Source organism: Anopheles ziemanni, chromosome 2 (genome assembly GCF_943734765.1).
Source record: "Anopheles ziemanni chromosome 2, idAnoZiCoDA_A2_x.2, whole genome shotgun sequence".
Lineage (NCBI taxonomy): Eukaryota > Metazoa > Arthropoda > Insecta > Diptera > Culicidae > Anopheles > Anopheles ziemanni.
In genome coordinates this window covers 87,268,333-87,288,448 of record NC_080705.1, presented here as the reverse complement: position 1 = coordinate 87,288,448, position 20,116 = coordinate 87,268,333, and the positions used below count along the sequence as shown (strand labels likewise).

General features: G+C 45.2%; 1 protein-coding gene across 1 annotated transcript in view; it reads right to left on the bottom strand.

The window, feature by feature from the left end:
* Window positions 1–19,710, bottom strand: part of LOC131282270 (sericin 1) — an 81,567-nt gene extending 61,857 nt beyond the window's left edge. The window contains exons 1-2 of the mRNA XM_058311683.1: window positions 18,515–19,710; window positions 16,090–16,194 (exon numbers count right to left, since the gene is read on the bottom strand). Coding sequence (XP_058167666.1) covers window positions 16,090–16,194; window positions 18,515–18,958 — 549 coding nt within the window. The 5' untranslated portion in view covers window positions 18,959–19,710. The remainder of the gene's footprint in view (window positions 1–16,089; window positions 16,195–18,514) is intronic.
* Between the last annotated feature and the right edge of the window lie 406 nt (window positions 19,711–20,116).

Sequence of the window (20,116 nt, the reverse complement as noted above, 5' to 3'; positions counted from 1 at the left end):
GGGGTGCTGCCCTTTATTTCTAACTTTCGGACCCGATGTTATTACGATTATACTTTTTAATAACTTTTATCTCCCATCTCCCAACCAACTACCGGACGATGGGACATTGTCGTTTAGTGAAGTGGAATGTTTATGCTCATAATGTCTATTTTTGTCACGTTATGTCCAAAACAGTTTTGAAAAAAAGCACATCCAAAACATGCATTCATTAATTTTCGATCTCCCCCCATCGGAACAGCAATCATCAGCATCCCCAGAAGTCGCCCGATTGAATCGTAATCAATCCATAAAAAAACGTTGAAATAGCCCACTTTACGAAAATCGATTAGCGTCCAACCGTCGAACGGCCGGACGAAGATATCAATAAATAAATCATTAAAAGTTATGTGACAACAGTGAAGCGCAGCCATGTCTGGTGCCATGCGGCACACAAATACATGGAGTCGGGCCGATTACCACCTTCACACTGCACTTCCGCAAAGAAAAGCTTGCAGTAGCGGTCGAGGGAAAACGCAAGCAAAAAAAAAAAGTACTAATGTCACACAGATGCATGCTGCACATAAATCTGCACCAGAGAGCGATTAATCAAAATTCAATTAAACCGTTTGCAGTCAGTCCTCGGATGCTTCCCGATAGTGTCCGCAGGTCGCAGGCCGGGATCATGCCAGAGGCTGCCTTCGAGGTGTTGGGGGGAAAAAACCGTGTGAGAGACTGCTGGCAGTGAGAAACTTCGAACGGAGAAGTTGCCGGACCGTGTTTGTGGTGAAACGATTTCCGACATGGCTTCCCCGGACCGTGCCCTTTCGGGGGAACCCCAGCGCCACGCGGATCGGCGGCGAAAATGTCGCCAGGGGGTCATGAGATTAGCCTTCTACTTCTACTCCCCCCAGCCGATGAAAGGAAAGTCGAAGCCGGGAGAGTGTTAATAGGAAAAGTTTTTCCGCCACGGGCAGCAGAAGCTCGCACTGATGATGAGGCACAACATCTACGCCACGGCTTGCTGCTACTTACTTTCATTGGCCATGCCGTGGCCCCTTGCCGATTGGTGCGCATGTTGTGGGCTGTCGTAATCAACTGGCTACCGGAACCGACCGCGCAGAAGCGACACTACCACCTTCCGCCGGTTGCGGTGATCAGCGCCGTACGATGTTGTAATGTTTGTCCCGGGGACTTTCTACGCGCGTTGCATGCGTTCTATTGTTCCGCCACACACAACGCCAGGAAATCGATATGCTTCCCAGCGCTCGTTTCCCGGCCACCGGGAGAAGCGGGATGATGGGAGGAAAATCTGACAGCGCTAACCCGTAGCTTATGAACCCGTGCAGAGACGTTAGATGACCGCGCATCGAATTCGTGACACGACTGGACACCGTCAATTGATGCGCGGTTGATGATGATCATTGATCAACGTAGCGATTATGAAATCGACCGGTTAGCTCCTGTGAATTTGATAGCTTTTTTATGTCGTGAGTGATTCAATACATTGCCAAATCTTCTATAGTTTCGTTAGCTCTATGAGCGAAACATAACATATTGCCTTAACATCTTTAAAACATTGTTTTGATCATAAACCTGGTCCGTTTGTTTTTCTTTTTTTGATAAAATTTCATTTTTTAACTATAATAAATATAAATAAAATAAAATTTCAATCATGTTATAAAAGGATCCGAACTCGATTAATTAATTTGACCCATTTTCAAGCAAATGACCTTTCCTACTTTCAAAACCCTTTTCTTAGTAAAGTCGTTGGACTTAATGACCAGCGATCAAGGAGATAAGTCTGGAATTCACACGTTGACTGCCAAGCGTTTTTAGCACACTTTTTTAGTCGAATCTTTTTCAATAAAATTTGTAAATAATATTTATTAAACCAACGATTTTTGAAGGCTAAGCAAAAACTAAGCTTCCCCAAGAATTGATATTAAATATTACTATAATTTTTAAGTTGCATGTTCATCTGTCTATGGATCAAAAACTTTTTAGAACTGATTTCTGCTGTCACACACTTTTGCGTTTTCCGTTGGGAAATCCTCCACAAGTGTCATACAATTGCTGAGTTATTATATAATCCTACTAGCTCTTTTATTTTTAGACGTTCTTCATATTTAATTTAAAATAAAAAGAAAATCACAGTTAATTTAAAATAAAAACCATTGAAATGATGCTGAGTTTAAAAATGAGCTTTCGGACAATTTTAGTATTCACGCTACCAGTATAATAACCAATCTGGTGAAAAATAACTCAAAAAGCAAAGCAATTTTAATTAGGAGTCAGAAAAAATGGAAAACGATAGTCCGCCAAGAGAACAGAAGGAATCCCTCCAATAGATATGAGCACAATCCGTAAAACACACATCCGTGAAATGTTAAACCAAATCGTAGATCCCTGTCTTAAAGTGGTCATAAACGTTGTTCCTATCCTCACAAGCGATGTTGTTGCTTCGAATGAATCACTGGAACGACGCTCGATCGATCGTGCCCCCGTCTTGGCGCCAACCCTAGAGAGAGAGGGTGACAAAAAGGCGCCAGGCTCGGATCGGTTGTGGGCAGCCAGTTTATCTCGCGTTCGGTTGCATTCATCTGTCGGAAGTGGCGTTTTCTGGTTTTCTGGATGGGCTCTTTGCGGCTGCTGGCGCGACCACGAATGAAACCTTTCTGCCGTGTGCGCGCGCTCAAACAGCGTGACATGGCGCCCCGATGGCCGGCAAATCCTAGGGCCGGTGTCATGCGCCGACCCCGACGGAACCGACGGAACCGGCAGATCGCACACGAGACAACGCGAAACGAGACACGCGCACCACGCGCAGAGGGGAAGTCGATGCGGGTGTGTTATTAAATGATCGAAAGTGTACTTTGATACCACTTGATTGAGAGGGCGGTTGGCAGCCGATGGCGCAAGGGTAAGATTAAATCTTCGCAGCTTCTGTTTGGCGTCGGAGTCGGCCGGCCGGTGCAGGGCTGTCAGAAGAGAAAGCCCGCTGCAGCGAGCCGATCGTTTGCATAACAGCCTGCCCATTGTTATTCAAATATGTAAAAGATCGTATTCGACGGCTGAATAAAAAAACTACCCTTCAAGTGAAAACTGGCATAAATTAATAACCCTACAGCTAATGCGGCTTTCTAAGCGTTGAGAAGAGTAAATATGCAAAACTGTCCTTTCACGGCAATTATTATTAACCGCACACTGGTAATAGAGTAGGTAACTATGGGGATGTTCTAATTTTCCATCACAATATTTGTATTCCTCTAAAGAACTATAGATCAACAATATTTCTACCTCTCTAACTTATTCTTTTAAATAAAAAGCTACAGAAATAAAGAACCACAGATCGACAGAATGCAACCAGTTTTAACTGTAAAAATATCACGATTTTCCCGAGAGCAATCGAAATAATTTACACCACAAACAAGCGTCTCTATCACGTTTCACGTTGAAACTCGTCCAACCATTCTAACGACCTTCTTCTGTCGACGATGATATCATTTATTTAGGTTGCGGTTTTGCCGTTAATTTTCCAACCAACTTCCGGGCGGTAGGAGGGAGAGTATATCGTAGACGGCAATCGCCCAAAGCTTCGGAATCTAGCGAGGACTCGAGCGGTTTTACCTTACATCCCCCACCCACTGCCCGTCGATTGAACCACCCACCCACGGCGGCATTGACAAGTGAAGCATTCGTCGGGACGAACGTTTCCGCCATTCACTCGATCCGAACGCCACCGGGTGTGTCGCCGAGTTGGCGGAGTGAGAGAAAAACAAAAAAGCAAGGTATGCACGAGAATCTCGGTATCACCATCAACTGTCCTGCCGATGGCCCACTTTAAGGCAATGTATTAGGTTTTTACCAAAACGACCACATCATTCCGGCTACGGTTGGAATCTTGTGACCTGGAATTGATTCTTTCTGAGACATTTCACGCTGCAATGGCACCTCGACCCCCGGTGGCAACGGGTGAACGAAGACTTGGCGAAGTGACAATAATGGCGCCACAGCTCATTTAAATTCTTTAGGAAGGGCGAGGCAGAGGATATTGTTCAGTCGACTTTTGGTCAGAATGTTGGAACCAATAGAAAAGCCAAACTATAGCGAACGGCTTAAGATAAACATGCATACCAATGCGGAGATGGAAAGAACATTCGAATTATATTAAGGACATAACCAGTTGTAAGCTTAACAGTAAAAAGTGCATTATGAACAAAAACCATTTTCTTTACCTTTTTAAGACGTTGAGTTTAAGGAAAAAACAAATCGCACAGAAACCTCCTCGGTACCGAATGGCGTGTGAACTGACAACGATGATGAGTTGCAGCATTTGCCCGATTCGCCGGAACCGCACCGTGAAGGTACGTGACTTCCGTTCTCGCGAACGGATGAAGACTTGATTATTGTGCCCCCCAGCGCAGACATTGCGCAAGAAAGAGACGGGCGCGGTTTCCAGACGCCGGCTAGACAGGCCACAGACGGTGGAAGTGTTACCGGAAGAAAACACGTCGGTGACGAAGGTTTAAGGTGAAACTTGAGGGAAAAAAAAACGCAAACAAGCGCACTGGGAAAAGTTTTTCACTTCAAGTGCTATCCTTTTCCGTTCAAAAGTGTACAACATAATGCACCACATCACAATTTCCACACGAAAAGCACAAACGATTGCCTTTCTTCGCTCTCGCTTAAATTTTCCAAGACCTCGACGCAAAGAGAACAGAACAAGCCGAATTTCACAAGTCGCTGATTATCTGTTTGAAAAGTTTATTTGGGACCTATTTAAAGTCAGACGACAATACGTGAGCGAAATATGTATGGATGATAAAAAGCGAAACTCATTCAATAGTCATAAATCGTATTCGAACATTTTACGATTGCATAATATGAACTTATTTGAGAAATTATAGAAATCATCAATAGCCCTTCTGTATTACAGTCTTATCAACTTTTTGCTTTTGGATTTTAATGAACTCCAAAATGATCCTTAAGGTGCAGATAAATGACAGCAACTTTCATGCAACAGAAACTTTCAGTCGTCTTCATTTCAGTGGACTGAAAGTTTCCGAACGCATCACGCGTTTACACGACTCACAACGAATTAACGCTAACTGTCAACCGGCAAAGATGAGTCGGTAAACAAACTATGTAGAATTGTAAATGAGCTGTATTATTCCATCTCTAAAATTAATTATAATACTCATTTAGTGTTGTGAATCATGGAAGTGAACTTAAATCGCATAAAATGACTTTTTTTATTTCATTGAACGATCATTTCAAATGGTTTTATTCTGTTTACTCCTTTTAAAGCTATCAGTTGCACGAACTGTCAAGCAAATTTCATTGCTGTGAAACAAATTTCTAGTCCGGCTACGTTAAGTGAAATTTGAGTTGCGCAACTCAAATTGTTTGTTTATTTCCCGTTTAGACGTGGTAAGTTGGGTTTCACATGAGTGAAATGAGTGTTTGACAGTTGCTGTTAAGTGAAAGTTGCAATCGTTTAAAACGCCTTTTAGAGAAGCTTCAAAGCAGAGAGAATTTGTAGCAAAAATTTTGTATTTAAAAAGAATATTCGATTGCCAAAGAAATACACAGTTCTTTCCATTTTTAAAGCTGTCTAAAACACCTTTTCTCCCCATTCTGAGCTTAGTTCAGTGCACATATCGATTAAGCACAAGCCCTTTCTGATCTTCTTGACATATTCCACGACAAACTCAATTTTAGATGGCACCGCATAAGCACCGGTGCTTCGAAAAAATAAATCACCGCATCCGAGGAGACCAAAGGCATCAAGACACCCCCCCGTCATCGTCATCGTGGATGTCGTTGTTTTATTGGCACGTGGCGCAAGTCAAGCCCCCTGTCGTCAGGCACAACTCGGGGGGCGAACACCTTCGCTCCTTCGTCCCTCTGGCTGCCCGATGCGGTTCGATAGATATTTTATTGCCCATCAAGGGGGCTTTGGATCGCGTGCATCTCTCGTGCACTCTCGCGCGCGCGCGTCTTGTTCTTGACATCCATCTTGACACGCTGCCAAGACCCCCACACACGTGGCTCGTCGTTCAGCTCACGGAAATCTCCCAATAATTTTTCCATCGACCGTCGGACGGGCTTTTCATTGCATTTTTATGTAGGACGAACGAAGAATCATCCCGGAAGAGTTTTCTGCTTGTTTTTTCTGTTTTTGTTTTATTGCACTACCCCTAACAGATGCCCCAACATGGAGCGCTCGGAGCAATGTTGCAGCGATCCATGATGATGCGCTCATTGATAGTGGAAAGAGGAAATACGGAAATCCCCTAACCCGAAGGTGGCCGTTCTTCCGGACAGGTTCTTGGGCTGATTTTTATAAGTTTCTCTCCCCCTCGACACGCACATGCGCGGCCATCAACGGCCGTCGGTCTACGTCCCCGCCGCCTCCGCTGAGCTCAATTTCGAACCGGGTCGAGCGGCTACTACTAGTCGTCGAGATAAGCCAAAAATAGACCCAACTTTTTATGCCATCCACCCATAAACGAGAAAAACATTCCGGTACGACCAGCCGGTCGCTTGCTATGCTCGCTCGTTAGCGCGCAGCATACGTGCACGGCCCTCGCGGATGCATCTCGCACCGTCGTCGTCGCCCACCGCCCCCTCCCCCACCCCATCATCGGCGAGACGGGCAGTGGGGCAGAGGGACAGCTGGCCACGCGGAATATGTTGCGTCTTCCAAACGCGGTGTTCCACAAGGCGCAGATTTCTTACTTTCGCCTTCCAAGAACGAAACCGGTCTTCACACCGTGGGGGGGGGGGAGGAAAGAAAACGCATGCATTACCATCCTCCGCCCGCTTCAGGTCAGCCTAGTCAGGCGTCTCACAATTTGCGCCTGCGCTCACGCACCGACAGGGACACATCGGACAACTTGCTTGCTTTGCCTGCGCTTGGACACTTTTCCTTTTCCACGCAGATCGGCCGCGCTTCCTACGGACGCGGGTTATGTGACGCGCATGTAGGAAGTTGTGAAGAGGAGTTTATCTCCGATAACGCCATGCATTATTTTACTTCATTTCCGTTACCTCATTTCCCGATAGCGCCGTCGGTTTTCGCCGAGCGGTATTTTATCATTCGAACACACAGTGTCGTTCGTCGATTAAAATTTTTATAATTAGTTATTAAATCAGCACAACTAATTAAACGCTCAAAATAATTGAAACGATTAAAAAAACTGATAAATTTTATTTTTTTTTAAATAGTTATTCCACCTTAAGAAGTGGAAGAAGTTCTCAAACCATTTTCTGAATGAGTTGAATGAGAAACGCACACGCCATTGCGCCGTATTGAAGACGTCCATTCACAAACATTACGATCGCAGACCTCAATCTTCTTCCTCGTCAAACCGATCCGGGCAGCCAGCTTCATTGATTAACGCCGGAAGATTTTCTCCAGAGGCGTTGCCCGGTTGTTGTTTGCGCTACTTTCGACACTCACGCAAGAAAAACACCTCCACACGGGGAAGACTTGGCCCAACCACCCGTAGGCCAGTTTGGACTGGAGGCAACATCCTCTAGGCATGGAGCTCCTTTCCCCCGACCAGCTTCCAATACAACACGGTGTACAATGATATTTACACTGCACAACCATCACATTGGACAGAAACATTCGAACGAAGGCAAACGGTGGAAACGAGAGCATGCGAGCGAAGCGGGGAGGGCCCCCGGGGGTAGGTCTTTCTGTGATCGAAGTGAAAGAAAATCCTACACAGTCGACCACGGACACGGACTGATTTTAAACTTTTATTTTCCTCCCTACCTTCGATTCGATTCTTGAGACCAAACATGTGTATGAATCATTCATGCCGAGTCGCTGGCCAATGGCTAATCTTAAACATTCCCATTTTATGCTCGTTCGTGTTAAACTTGACAGTTCCGTGGAACATCTAGAACACGCACGTCGCGTGGTGCGTTGGATGTTTATAGAGGGAAGATTATGACAATGTTGGGCAGACTATGCCCCATTTGATGTAAATTAAGGCTCGATGCATCTTTGCAAGAAGCTTAATGACAATTTTCTATCAAAATGAATTTGTTGCAAATAGAACATTTAAAAAGATTTTTAAATAAAAAAACACCGTAGTATTCATAACATGGAAACCCTAAACTGACGATAAACATTCGTCTAAACAAAACATAAATGCTCCTGGCACAAAAATCACGCTCCTCTTTAGACAACTTTTTCCGCCACACTAGCGGTCTTTGCAAAGGGGTGCAAAATTTGCTAAAATAAGTGAATTAAAACCCGACGAACCGCACCCTAGCAGAAACCGTAGCAGACGTCGGCTAAAACAAGGAGCGGAAGTACATGCACGGAATTTATAATGCCGTGCGCAGTGCAGATAACGACCGAACCAAACACCATCGCACCACCGGCCCGAGGGAGAGGGAAACCAACGGAAACGGAGTTGTTTTGCCGGAAAAGGATAACCTGAGCGGAGAACATGGTAAGAGCATGTTTTACTTATTGTTGGCAATTTATTTTATTTTAATAAAAAGAAAAGATCATAACAAAAACAATTTTTGTTTCATATCGCCTTAATCAATTCTATTGAAACTAACCTTAAATCACCCGAACCCGATTCCAACACTTCCTTCGTATTAGAGTTATTCCATCAACGAAGATAAACGATTAGCTGACGTTACATTCAATTTCGAAAAAAGTAGCGCCACCCGGTGGAAAAGCTGGTGGCGTCATAATAATTCCGAAACTGGGCAAAAGCGGCTACCGGTTGCCGTTCGTCAGCGGGCAGCTCACGAAAATGGGAGGAAATTGGGATCGAGATTAAGTTTAACGATTGCTAATGAAAGACTTTCTGGACCGCCGGACCAGGGTGATCGAACGTTTTTGTAGGCTCGGGCCCAATCGGATGAGGTCAAACCCGAAGCGAGCTGGCCTGGATTTATCGTTCACGGTGGGCTGTTTTCGTTCGCGTTCCACGCGGCAAACACTTTTCAATGACCTTCATAGGTTTTCTTCCTGGAGTACAGCTCCCACATCGGATCGGAAAATGCCAAAGGCGAAACATACTTTCGCGAGCGGGAAGAAAAACTACTACTTTGTATGGCGCGCTCGCTAGGAAACTCCTAATGAGAGCAAGCAGGAATGGAAAGGAAATCCGACCCGACATCGCTAGGCCGACGCAAGGAGGACCGCGACCTAGCAGCAGCAGACCGAAATGCTAAATGGTCATTAAACAATCAATTTTTGGAACACCGCCTCCGAAAACCGCCCGACAATCACTTCCTGATCGGAGTGGAGGAAAAGATCGTTACCAGAAACGATGGCTCCTTTAAATGCGCCACCAAGACCCAAGCGGGCCAACGATCGGTTGGGCCTACCACCCCGTCACTTCCGGGTTCCATCGAACACACATTTCCACTCGCACACGCCAAAGCACAAGACGAACGAAAACAAAAAGATGCAAGGAGGCCTTCGGTAAATCGTTCCATCGATCGGCCGTACTTTACCGGTCGTTTAGGCGCAAAACTTGATGGATGGAATAAATTGCGAAAGTTTGCGGCGCTCGATGGATGCTGGCGGCCGGCAAAGAATCATGACGTTCATGGCGAGGAGTGGAAATTGCAACGGCCGCCAGGCCAAATTGCAGCCAGCTTGGCCGCACGGTGGTCGCGATCGAGATCAAAGGTGCTGACCTTTCGCCTAATTTGACCATTTTTCTTCTCTTTCGATTCGCTCATCTGCTCATTCGTTCGGTTCGCTAAAGGAAACTGCCATTTTCTAATAGGCAACAAAATGTGCAAACATTTTTGCGATCATTTGTAATAATGGGACGTCGGCGCCGGCAGCAAGACACTCTTTTTTAACAGACTTGTCTCAGACGTTTTGGGTTATTCATCCAATCGTTTCTCGACCATTTTCTGTTTGTATGGCACAATGAAGGATTTGCCACAACAAAGAAGAAAAACATTGAACATGTCAGCTGTGATTGTATTCTTCTTTTTTATTTCTAGTACCATTTCCGATATTCGATATTCTCTTGCAAACATTTATGCTTTCTGCTATACAAGAAGACCCCTTATTACTTTTGTAGGGCTTAGTTTCTATTAAGTAATTATTTGAAAGTAAAAAACGGTGTCTATCCATAATATCTAACAACGATGGCTTTCTAAACCGGGACTTCGAATACAGTCCACAAGGGCAGAAGAGAGAGGAAGTACTAAACCACTGACATATCAGATCTTTTTAGTTTGACTTCAGAGGTTCAGACATTATGAAACTTAACCCAAAGCATTTGAAAGTCGGTATAAAAGATATACTACGAAAACAACAGAAAGAGACAAGAATTTCTGGTTTGTAAAACGGCAAAAACCAGCACAATCATTCTAAATGGGGCTTTTTTTAAAACAAACCTTGACGAATTCGTAAAACTAGGGAAATCAACGAAAAAACTCCGATAAACCACGTCGGAAGTTTGGGAGAATGTAACGCGATCGTAGCATTACGCAACTGAGGGCGCCTTCTATGATAGCACTCCACAAGACGATAATAAATTCCCAGCAGCATGGCGCGTTTCATGCTGATACCCGGGCGAATACCGTACAGGTGTTTTTATGCACGCACGCACGCGCACCACAGCAAGCGCATCGTTTTACGTGCCCGGTCTACTAAAACAAATGGTATCATCAGTGGAAGTATCCGCGGGGAGCGCGTTTGAGCGTACAGCAGTAAAATTTGGTGGTGGTATTGGCCGGCGCAAAGATGGTCGCGATGGAGTAATCAGCGGTGATGGGTAGGAGCTACCGTAGCGTTTGTTGAAATCACCGCACTCCGCCCGAGTCAGTCAACCGGCATTGTAATTCTTGACCATCTTCGACTTTTCCATCACCAAGCTCTAGCTATGCGGGCGGTGATTGGCCTTTACTTTTGCGACACACGCACACAACATACCTTGCTGTACGAATGTAAACATCATCGTCCTATCGATGCGAGCGGCCTCCGCACACAAACGCTTCTATACCGGTGAAAAACACATTACATGGAAAGTTTGCGAAAAAAAAAACAATGCTGTTGCAGGTTGCTGGCTCATGTGTAAACAAACCGACCCCGGACCAGGCCCAAACCATCCACCATCAGAAGCATCGGTCGCGATATATGCACACGCTCACCTTCCCGGTGGTGTACGGCACAACTACCAAGCCCGAAACCAAGCCAAGCAGTCCTTCCAGCCTGCCCTTACAATCAACCGGAGGACCAGAGTCCGCACACCCGCCGCCCACGCCCGAAATCGTCGGCAACGTTTCTCACTCTACAGGGGGTTTTAGCTAAGCTATCTCGAAATCAAATTCGTCACAGATCGATGCGCGTCAGCGAGCATTCACTGTCGTGAAACATTACGGTTGCGAGTGATGCTCGCAAGCGCGTATGATTTTGGGAGGGGCGGGCGGAGAAGGCAGAGAACGATCCACGGAAAAGGGTGGAACTTCACCTGGCTCAGCAAGCGCGTTGGGCCAAAGCGGAGGGGTGCGCATACTATGAAGAAGCCACCTCAATATGGGAGCCCCTGTTGCTGGTGGCTAACTGCGGTTAGAATTTGCTTTGTGGAACACGCTGTAACCATAGAACACATTCGTACGAACGCCCTCCCAACCAAGTCGCAACGTTGCGTTGAGGTTCTGTAAGAAAAACAAACCCAATCCAGGTGTATGAAACTCAGAAGCCTTCAGGTAATAATGCGACATCCTAAAACGAGTCTAACGGACACCTCCAAAATCCGTAATCAGCGTGGAACTGTGATAGTAAATCAGAGCGCACTCCATTAAGCTTTATTCTGATGCCGGGGGGACCATCCAGAGCCGTTGTCGTCGAGTCATAGGCTTCAGCGCTTTACGCATCGATGCGCCTGAAGAGAGTCACATGAACAACGTGCGGCGAAAATACGGCACATTCCAACCTACGTTTCTTTCTGAGTCATCCCTCAATTTACCACCGACCGAGAGAGGATAACCATCAGCAGCCTAATTAGAGCACGAACCGCGCCCTTGAGGTAAGTCTCTTTCGCGAGTGGTGATGACGAATGTTAACTATAAATCTGGAAGGTTTCACCGTCACTAAAAGAAATCGTTCACAATAAATTAAACCATAGCACTTTTTTACTTTAGTTGACATAAGTAGTAGTCATAAATGTGTGGTCATTTAAATGAATCCTTAATAACTCCCTACCAAATACCTGCTACATCATTGCGTTTAATTTTAAGCGTACTATGTACATTGATTTCACCTGTGTTCAAAAGACGACAGGTATGGTAATAATCAGTAACACGCGACTGTACTACACGAACATACATCTGTGGCATTGTTTATTCGAGCTGCCAACTCCGCACCTGGTGTTTTTGGGAAGCTTCGACGTTACACGGCACGTCACTGTGCAGCGGTCCATGACCATAGTGCGGGGCAAGAATCTTGAACCGAGACGATCAAGATATCTTACCATCGCCAGGCGTCGCGATGGTCCGCATACGGTGCTCGACACATAAGGACGCGCATTCCCTCCCTTTTGCAATCTCTGCAAGCTCTGGCTAGAGGGTATAGGCGGCCACTTTGTAGTCTCTATCCAAGGCACTAGTACAACCACTTCGTGACCCTAGTGAGCTACCAGTATCCACACCCTAACAGATGGCCAATTCGAGTCCGAGTGAAGAAATGTCTCTAAGATTTCTTAAGCTCCACCGTATAGGACTCCATTGCAAAATAATAATAAAAAAAACAACAACAACTTCACGTGACATACCTGCTGGACTCTGGATTAGAGCGTCTAACCCCTCTACCCAGGGCACGATGAACAAATTTCGATGAATTAGGCACCTCCGCACACGCGGAGTTCAGTTCACCGATCGTCCCCGTGCGATAGACGTGGGCAGATATAGATGGGAAAGGCGGACAACAATTAATTGCATAGGCCCTTCTATCGCGATGTTCTCTGGCCGCCCAAAAAGCTTGTACCTCCGCCGCACGACCAACCAGACCGAGTGCCTCTTGACTTGGCAAGCTTCTTAAGAGCGCCTCTCATCTCGACACGTTTGGATTACACCATCTCCACCGTCTGCCGGTCTGGATGTTGCCGGAATGTGTACCAACCAAGGCCTTCGGGCAACGGTACACGACACAGGAGGTCATTTGCGACTTTCCAGTTTCTAGCACTGTAACCTGCGCGTATCGATGCGCCCTACCTCGACTGGCGTTAGCCAATCGGTCCGATCTGCTGGACGTATTAGATTACTAGATGAACTAGGGTGCAGTACTGGCAGTTCGTGAAACAGAATCCCTTTCCACGGCAACACAAATCTCCTTCCTTCCCTTCGACAGCAAGGACATCAAACGATCGGACTGTAAGTGGTTTAAGCATCGTGGGAACGGAGCAAAACGTGTAATCCGAAGTTAAAAGGAATTAACATACAGTCTCCTTTCGGATCCAAGTTTGGCTGGTACATCAAAAGATACTTTCAATTCAAACCATTGAATGCGGTTCTAACATTATTAAAGGGATTCTATCTGTCTTTACGGATCACGAGCAAAGAACCACGGTAAAACTGAAAAGGAATACTAGTCAAGAACGACGCCATCATCCAAAGTTGGCAAACTGTACCGACGGTCGGGACGATCTGCAGTACAAATCCAATTCCAGTTCATTGAATTTCAAAAGTGTGCAGGAACGTCGCCAGCAGCATCATGCAAAAACGATAAATTGTGCCTTGTCGGTGGCTGAAGTAAACTAGGCCATAAGGAACAAGACGGTTGAAACTTGGCAAGCGACTTAATTTCGATTTACTTTTATTTACAAGTCATAGCGACCATCTAACAAGAGGCTGCTTTATTGCGCTAAAAAAAACAACACTTCTGCTGAAGGAAGTGAACAACTGTCGTGTAACGAATGTCTTCCGTGTGTTGTAGGAAAAAAACAACAACCCAGAGCTCTGGTTAGCGTTTGTTGAACCAGAACAACAATTCAATTTTAAAAAGGCATAGCCGCGCACAAGGGGCTTAACCAAGTCAAAACTGAATTTAATTTTCGATTCCACTGGGCGAAGGTTAAGGCCCCTTCGAGTGGTATTTCTTCTTAACATATCTCAAATAGTTTTTCCATTCCAGGCCAAAGAAATCGCAGTTCATCGCTCATACGCATCGCAACTTCCTAGCCGCTCGGAGCTGTCCATCTGTCGGACAATCTGATTTATTGCCTCAACTAATGACACCCGGGAATAAATTATCATCATTCCGAAAGGTAAGCCAGCGGGCAATGAAGGATTTAATTTATGATAAACAAAATATGGTTCGTTGAAAAAAAAAACGTCCATAAATGTCTTCAAGCGCCAACGGCGGAAAATGAGCGGATTTTGTAGCGGCGAACCGAACATCGATGACCCCAACACACGTGCGTTGCCTTTTTATCCAACTGGGGGGGAAAAATTCGATTTGTCCGACCTAATTGAATGTGACACTCACACACGGGTACGGGTCTTTTCGGATGATTTCCTTTTCCCAACAGCAATGGAACCTTATCGTATCAACTTTCCGATCGCCGATCGTTCGCTACGGGCGAGAAATCTTCAGCCGGATATTTACTGACCTTCAGCTGACAGCTAAGTTATGTCGCAAACGTTCAATGGAGCTGCTGCGTTTAAAATCCATCGAACGAAAAGGGTGAAAAACTGAAAAATAACGTCTTACATACCCCGTAGCGTTTACTTAGTCCTTTCAATTGGTGTTTAGCGTGAAGCGTGGAAAACAATATAAGAGGTCTCAAGAACATGATTGAGAATACAGGAGTATCACAACAAAAAATTAAAAATGAAGTAAATAAAAACAATGCTGTACTGGATTGAAGTATTATTCCATTCCCGTATCATCCCGATTATCATGTTAAATAAAACATTTTTAAGAAAATTAAAAAAGCAGCGCACCTCACAGATGGTTCCTCCCAAAGTTAAAGAAAAGCGCGTATAACTGTGGCAGCAACAAGGGAAAAATAAATCACTCGCAAAATAATGGCAAGCAACGGTACCAACAAACGAGCCGGGCGGCTTGCAAGACACCGGAGGAAAAGATAGCTTTTTCAGTCGCAGATAAAAAGAGAAGCTGCGAAATTTTCCTTCACAAAGGAAAATGCATGCGTTCCGCGGCAGAGTTGGTGCTATCACCACACTAACGGCAAAAACTCGATCGCAACCGTGGCTCTCCAAAATTACTTAATTGGTGCTTCGCTACCCTTTCCATGGGCCCCCGAACAGCCACTAGTCGACCGTATATCCGTATGTATCGGAAAACCGGTCGAATTTGCTATGGGTTAGTTACTTTTTTTCAGCAATCTTTCTTTATCGCCTCATTTGGCGAGATACTCGTTTTATCTCTTTCTACGGGGTACGATTTTTCCTCCCCATGGGAAAATGCGAAGCAACAAAACAACACAATACCGTCCCCACGCACACCCGCACACGGGACGGCTTGTCGAGGACTTACTGTGCTTTTCTTTTACCCACCCGCGCCTCAAGCGTAAAGCTGTGCGTAATCTATCCGAAGCTGCATTCGGCCAACGTAACAGTAGTGCCCCGGTCGGAGCTGCCAACGATCTTGAAAATCCAAACGGTCAAAGCAAAGCAAACAAAACAATAAAAAAAAAACTAACAAATTTCTAAAAATCAAATTACGTTTGGCCGCACCGTCGGTGCAGTTGATGGCGAAGTAGGGAGTTTCCATAACAAACACACCCCGTCGCACGTGAAAATTAACTCCACATTTTAAAGAGTAAAAAAAAAAGGAGCAACGGAGAAAACAACCGAACAAGCGAAAAACCATGTTCAAAGTGATACGTGTCAAGGTTAGAGTGCCCAGCACACAACAAGCATACAGAGCATTATGCTCGGTCCGCTTGGCGCTCAGGTGTTGTTATCGAGCGTAAAGTGAAGAAAAAGCTGACCCACTGGAGGACCGGCACCACCCGGTGTGGCGGGGGTGAAATGTGGGTGAATTCGATTAATTCGATAAAAGTATTGTTAAATAATCGTACATTATATCATCAAACAAACCACGCAGAGAGCCCTCTCGAAAGGGATGGGTATGCCTACCTTACGAAGCCGCAAAACTTCTATCTCGTTGCCTTCGATGGATTTTCGTGACGTGCCGTTGGATTTTAGCATTTTCGCTGGGCTGCTGCTTGCCGATTTTACTTCCTGCGAAGAGAAAGACCAAGATATGATTATTCAGGAGCTCAGTTTTCTTAAATAGATAAATCCACAAATCATTTACCAAAGGATGAGCATCGCTCTCATTTAAAAAGAATGAAGCCATATGATGCCCCTAAAAGATTCGTTCACCGCTAGTTCCACTTCTACAGCCAATTGCTGTCTGATATTTATATTTATTTCCTAATTATGCTGATCCGTGCCAACAGCCATGGAGATCCGTAGAACTGTGACCCCTAGAAACTTGCAATCGAGCGATGATCACCTTAAGCCAGGCCGTATCGTACGGTGTTTAACTATTCCTTATTACGGTTTTATTACGACCGAGGCGGAACCCCGTTTGATGGGACTTTATTTTTAGTTGACTAATGACCACGCACTAGAGCCGCTTTGACCGCCACGGTAGACCTCGGTCAGCATCACCGAACCGACCGTCAGAACTGGTGAAAAATTAACTCCCGTTGGATCGAATTTATTAACAGAAAATTATCAGTCAGAAACTGAAGTATAGAAAACCGTTTTACACAAACATAAATTCAAACACTCTAAGATCGATTACGAACTTGAAGCTGAATCTTTCAAATGTTCCCTACAGAGTCGCAAAAAAAGAAGGAAAAAAACACACAAGTATAGATTTTCCTTGCATTCCAACTTCAGTCGAATGGTTGCTGCAATTTTAATCTCTTCTTCAAAATGCTCTCACAAAAACGTGCCGCGATGGGTTAGCTCCCAACAAGCTGGCGCTCGGGAGGAGCGCGATATGCAACCCATCGCTCGTCACGTCTTGTGGTGTCGGAAAAAGCGACACAAAATTGCGTTTTCTATTTTTACTGCACCACACGCGTACAGGCAGCATCTACGGTGTCCCACCGCCTCCCGACCAGCCGGTCCTCCAAAGTGTCCACTTGGAAATGGAAATTGATGACGAGAGCAACGGCTTGACGAAAAGTGACCGAAACCCAAATGGCTTGGCGAGGCTAAAAACGCAAGACGAAAAAGGGGACAAAACAAAACAGCATCTCAGTTGCACGCGGAGTTGCATTCGCCTCGCATAGATGCACTGCCCTCCGCCGCCTGGGCCGGGCGCATGTTTTGCATTCCTGCAGATCAGCGCTCGCATTACCGAGCACAAACAAGGACCCCTTGTCATGGCAAGTTCGCCGCGAGAGTCCTCGGGAGCTGCGCTAGGGCATTCTTCTCCCGCTATTGGTCAATCGCAAAAAACCGAGAGGCAGGGAGAAGAAAACAATCTTAATATACAAATATAAACTCCACAAGGGTTCATCGCTCCGGTGAATCATACCTCCCCGACGTATGGATCCTTTATCCCTTGATGTAATCAACGCAGGGTATCCGAACGCCCTAGGAGATGTTGCAGTGGTGCCGAGAGAAAAACCAAAATCAACGCAATTAAATGAGCACATAAAAAGAAAGAACGACTCTCTACCTGAAACACGAATTAAAAAAGGCAATTAGCTTCAATCCCTTAGGCGACGACACTGACAGTCTGGCTTTTTTTGTCCATTCCATTTCTATCGAACAAAAACTTCTCGGCCCAAACTATCCCGATAAGAAACTAGCATAAAATCTTGCTTTCTTTCGCTCATCGGTCGAGGAAAACACTCGCAACACCTCTAACGGACGAACGATCTGATCGAGGCAAGATAACAACAGCTCGCTCTCGGTCCCGTTAGGGGTTTTCTCGAAGGTGCTAATTGAAACGGCTACGGTTCTCCTAACAAGATCGTACTAACACATTAGGTGAAGCAGCGCCGGTTGTAAAGATTGGAAGTGATAAGTATGTAAAACAAATTGATAAAACCAACGGTGTGGTGTGTCCATGTTTATGTTGCGGTTAAGAAAAACTAATTAACCCGAACGCTCCAGCGCATTTGGAGATGGTCTTTTTCATTGAACACAAGCACCTTTCTAGTGTGCCATGATTTTTTCCTAATTTTCTGGTTTTGTTTTAATATATTTTTGTTTAATTTTATTTTTGATTTGATTTAAAGTTTTTGATCATGAAACGCAAAAACTGCCGCTTTTATTTTCGATGTTAATCCCATTCACAAGAGTCATTTGACTTAGTAATACGGAAAATTCTCCCCTTTTCTCTGAAAAGAATACTGAAAAACTGCGGGATTATGTTGGCACCCTTGTTTAATTTTAGTACTTTTCTACTTCCTTTTACTACTACTTCTTACTACTTCTACTTCATTTTGATTTTGCTCAAAGAAACATTTTATCCTGTGAGAACGCAAAGGACTCTAAGTGCAATTTTCTGTACTTTTGATGTTTTTTTACTCACCTGTCCTTTGGCGTAGTTCCAAAGCGTCTTGACGATGCCACCATTACTAGCCTCGATACCGGTCATCCCGTTGAGCGACACCAGCTCATGATCGGAACCGTTTTCCGCCCGCGATACCGCACCCTCGTGCTCTTCCTCGTACACCGGCGACGCGGACGATGGAGTCATTTGGTGCAAGTTAGATAAACCGCCACCAACGCCGCCGCCGCCGCCGGTCGGATCAAAGTTAACGTCGAAATCCAGCGAGCGGGTGAAGTGCTGCTCGGCGCTTCCGTACGGACCGCCACCGGGCCCTCCCGGCCCCTGGCTGAACGACAGGGAGCGGGCGAACGAACTCTTGAAGTACTGGCTCGGGGCAGCCGGTGCGGACAGGTCGAACTCGGTCGATTTCTTCGGTATTCGCACCTCGTTACTCTGCAGGCGGGTTTCGATGGTTTTCGACATCTTGCAGCCCGATGCTTTATGGGGTTGCTGCAGTCTATGTCGCGTGCGTTATCGAGGGAATAGGATGGCGGATGCTTCGACTGTATTATCCTTACGCTACGGTAGACACTATTCGTGATGGTCCCTTCTCTTAAGGGACCGCGACGAACTCACCGGCTCTTCCGGATGCTTCATACACACACTGCTTTAACGCACACTTTTCGACACATTTTCACTTTCGCAACATTTTCTAACAATCATAAGCTGCTGCGAATCGCCATAGACACTGAACATAGGCTTCGCGACTACCACACTTGTTTGAAACGAAATAAATATTCTAAAATATCTTGCACATACACCTTTTTCCACACACGTGTAATGCAGACGGTTTGAAACGAAAAAAAAATCAGCGAATACCACTTTACCGGGAATGCCGGGATAGATTTTACAGGCGATGGTCTGATCGATGGAAGCGATTGAGGAAGCGGTTACCAACCATCAGTACTAGTATGAACATTTGTGCTAAAGTATGATGTTTCATGGTTTTTCAAACTTTTCTTTCCTAATGAACAATATTTTTACAATACACTATCTTGCGTGTACTCCAAATCCGCACACACTGGTTAAACTATTCTCACGATGGTACGAGGCACACCGGCGAAAAGAACATATTTTTTGCACAATACACCGAACAGAAAAATGATATTAAAAATGTTTGATACGCGAACAAGCAGCACCACTGACTTGCTTCGTCTACTTTGTCCAAATGCAACCGGCGCGGCTGAATGCAGAAGAACGTCTGTTGAATCGACCAAATTGGCTCCATCAAGCTCCCCGCTCGAGCAAACGTCGAGTCCGGGACACAAAACTTAGTTCCAGGAACTATGGATGTTTAAAACTATTTAACGTTAATCTGATCAACTAACTTCGTCGTAAGATTATTATAATTGATTAAATACATCTAAACGAGTATCGCAAGAAGGTAATTTGTTGATAATTCGATAAATTCGAACAAATATTGTTCGCTGGGTTCAGCGAAACTTTTTGGAACGGACTGGATCGATCAAAGTCGGCATGTGGAACTCCATCCTGGGTCCGTGTCATACTGCCATCACTAGGTTAGTTGGATGTTGAAAATTTTTCGTGACGTGAAGTGAAAATCTGTTCTTCTAGGAAAAT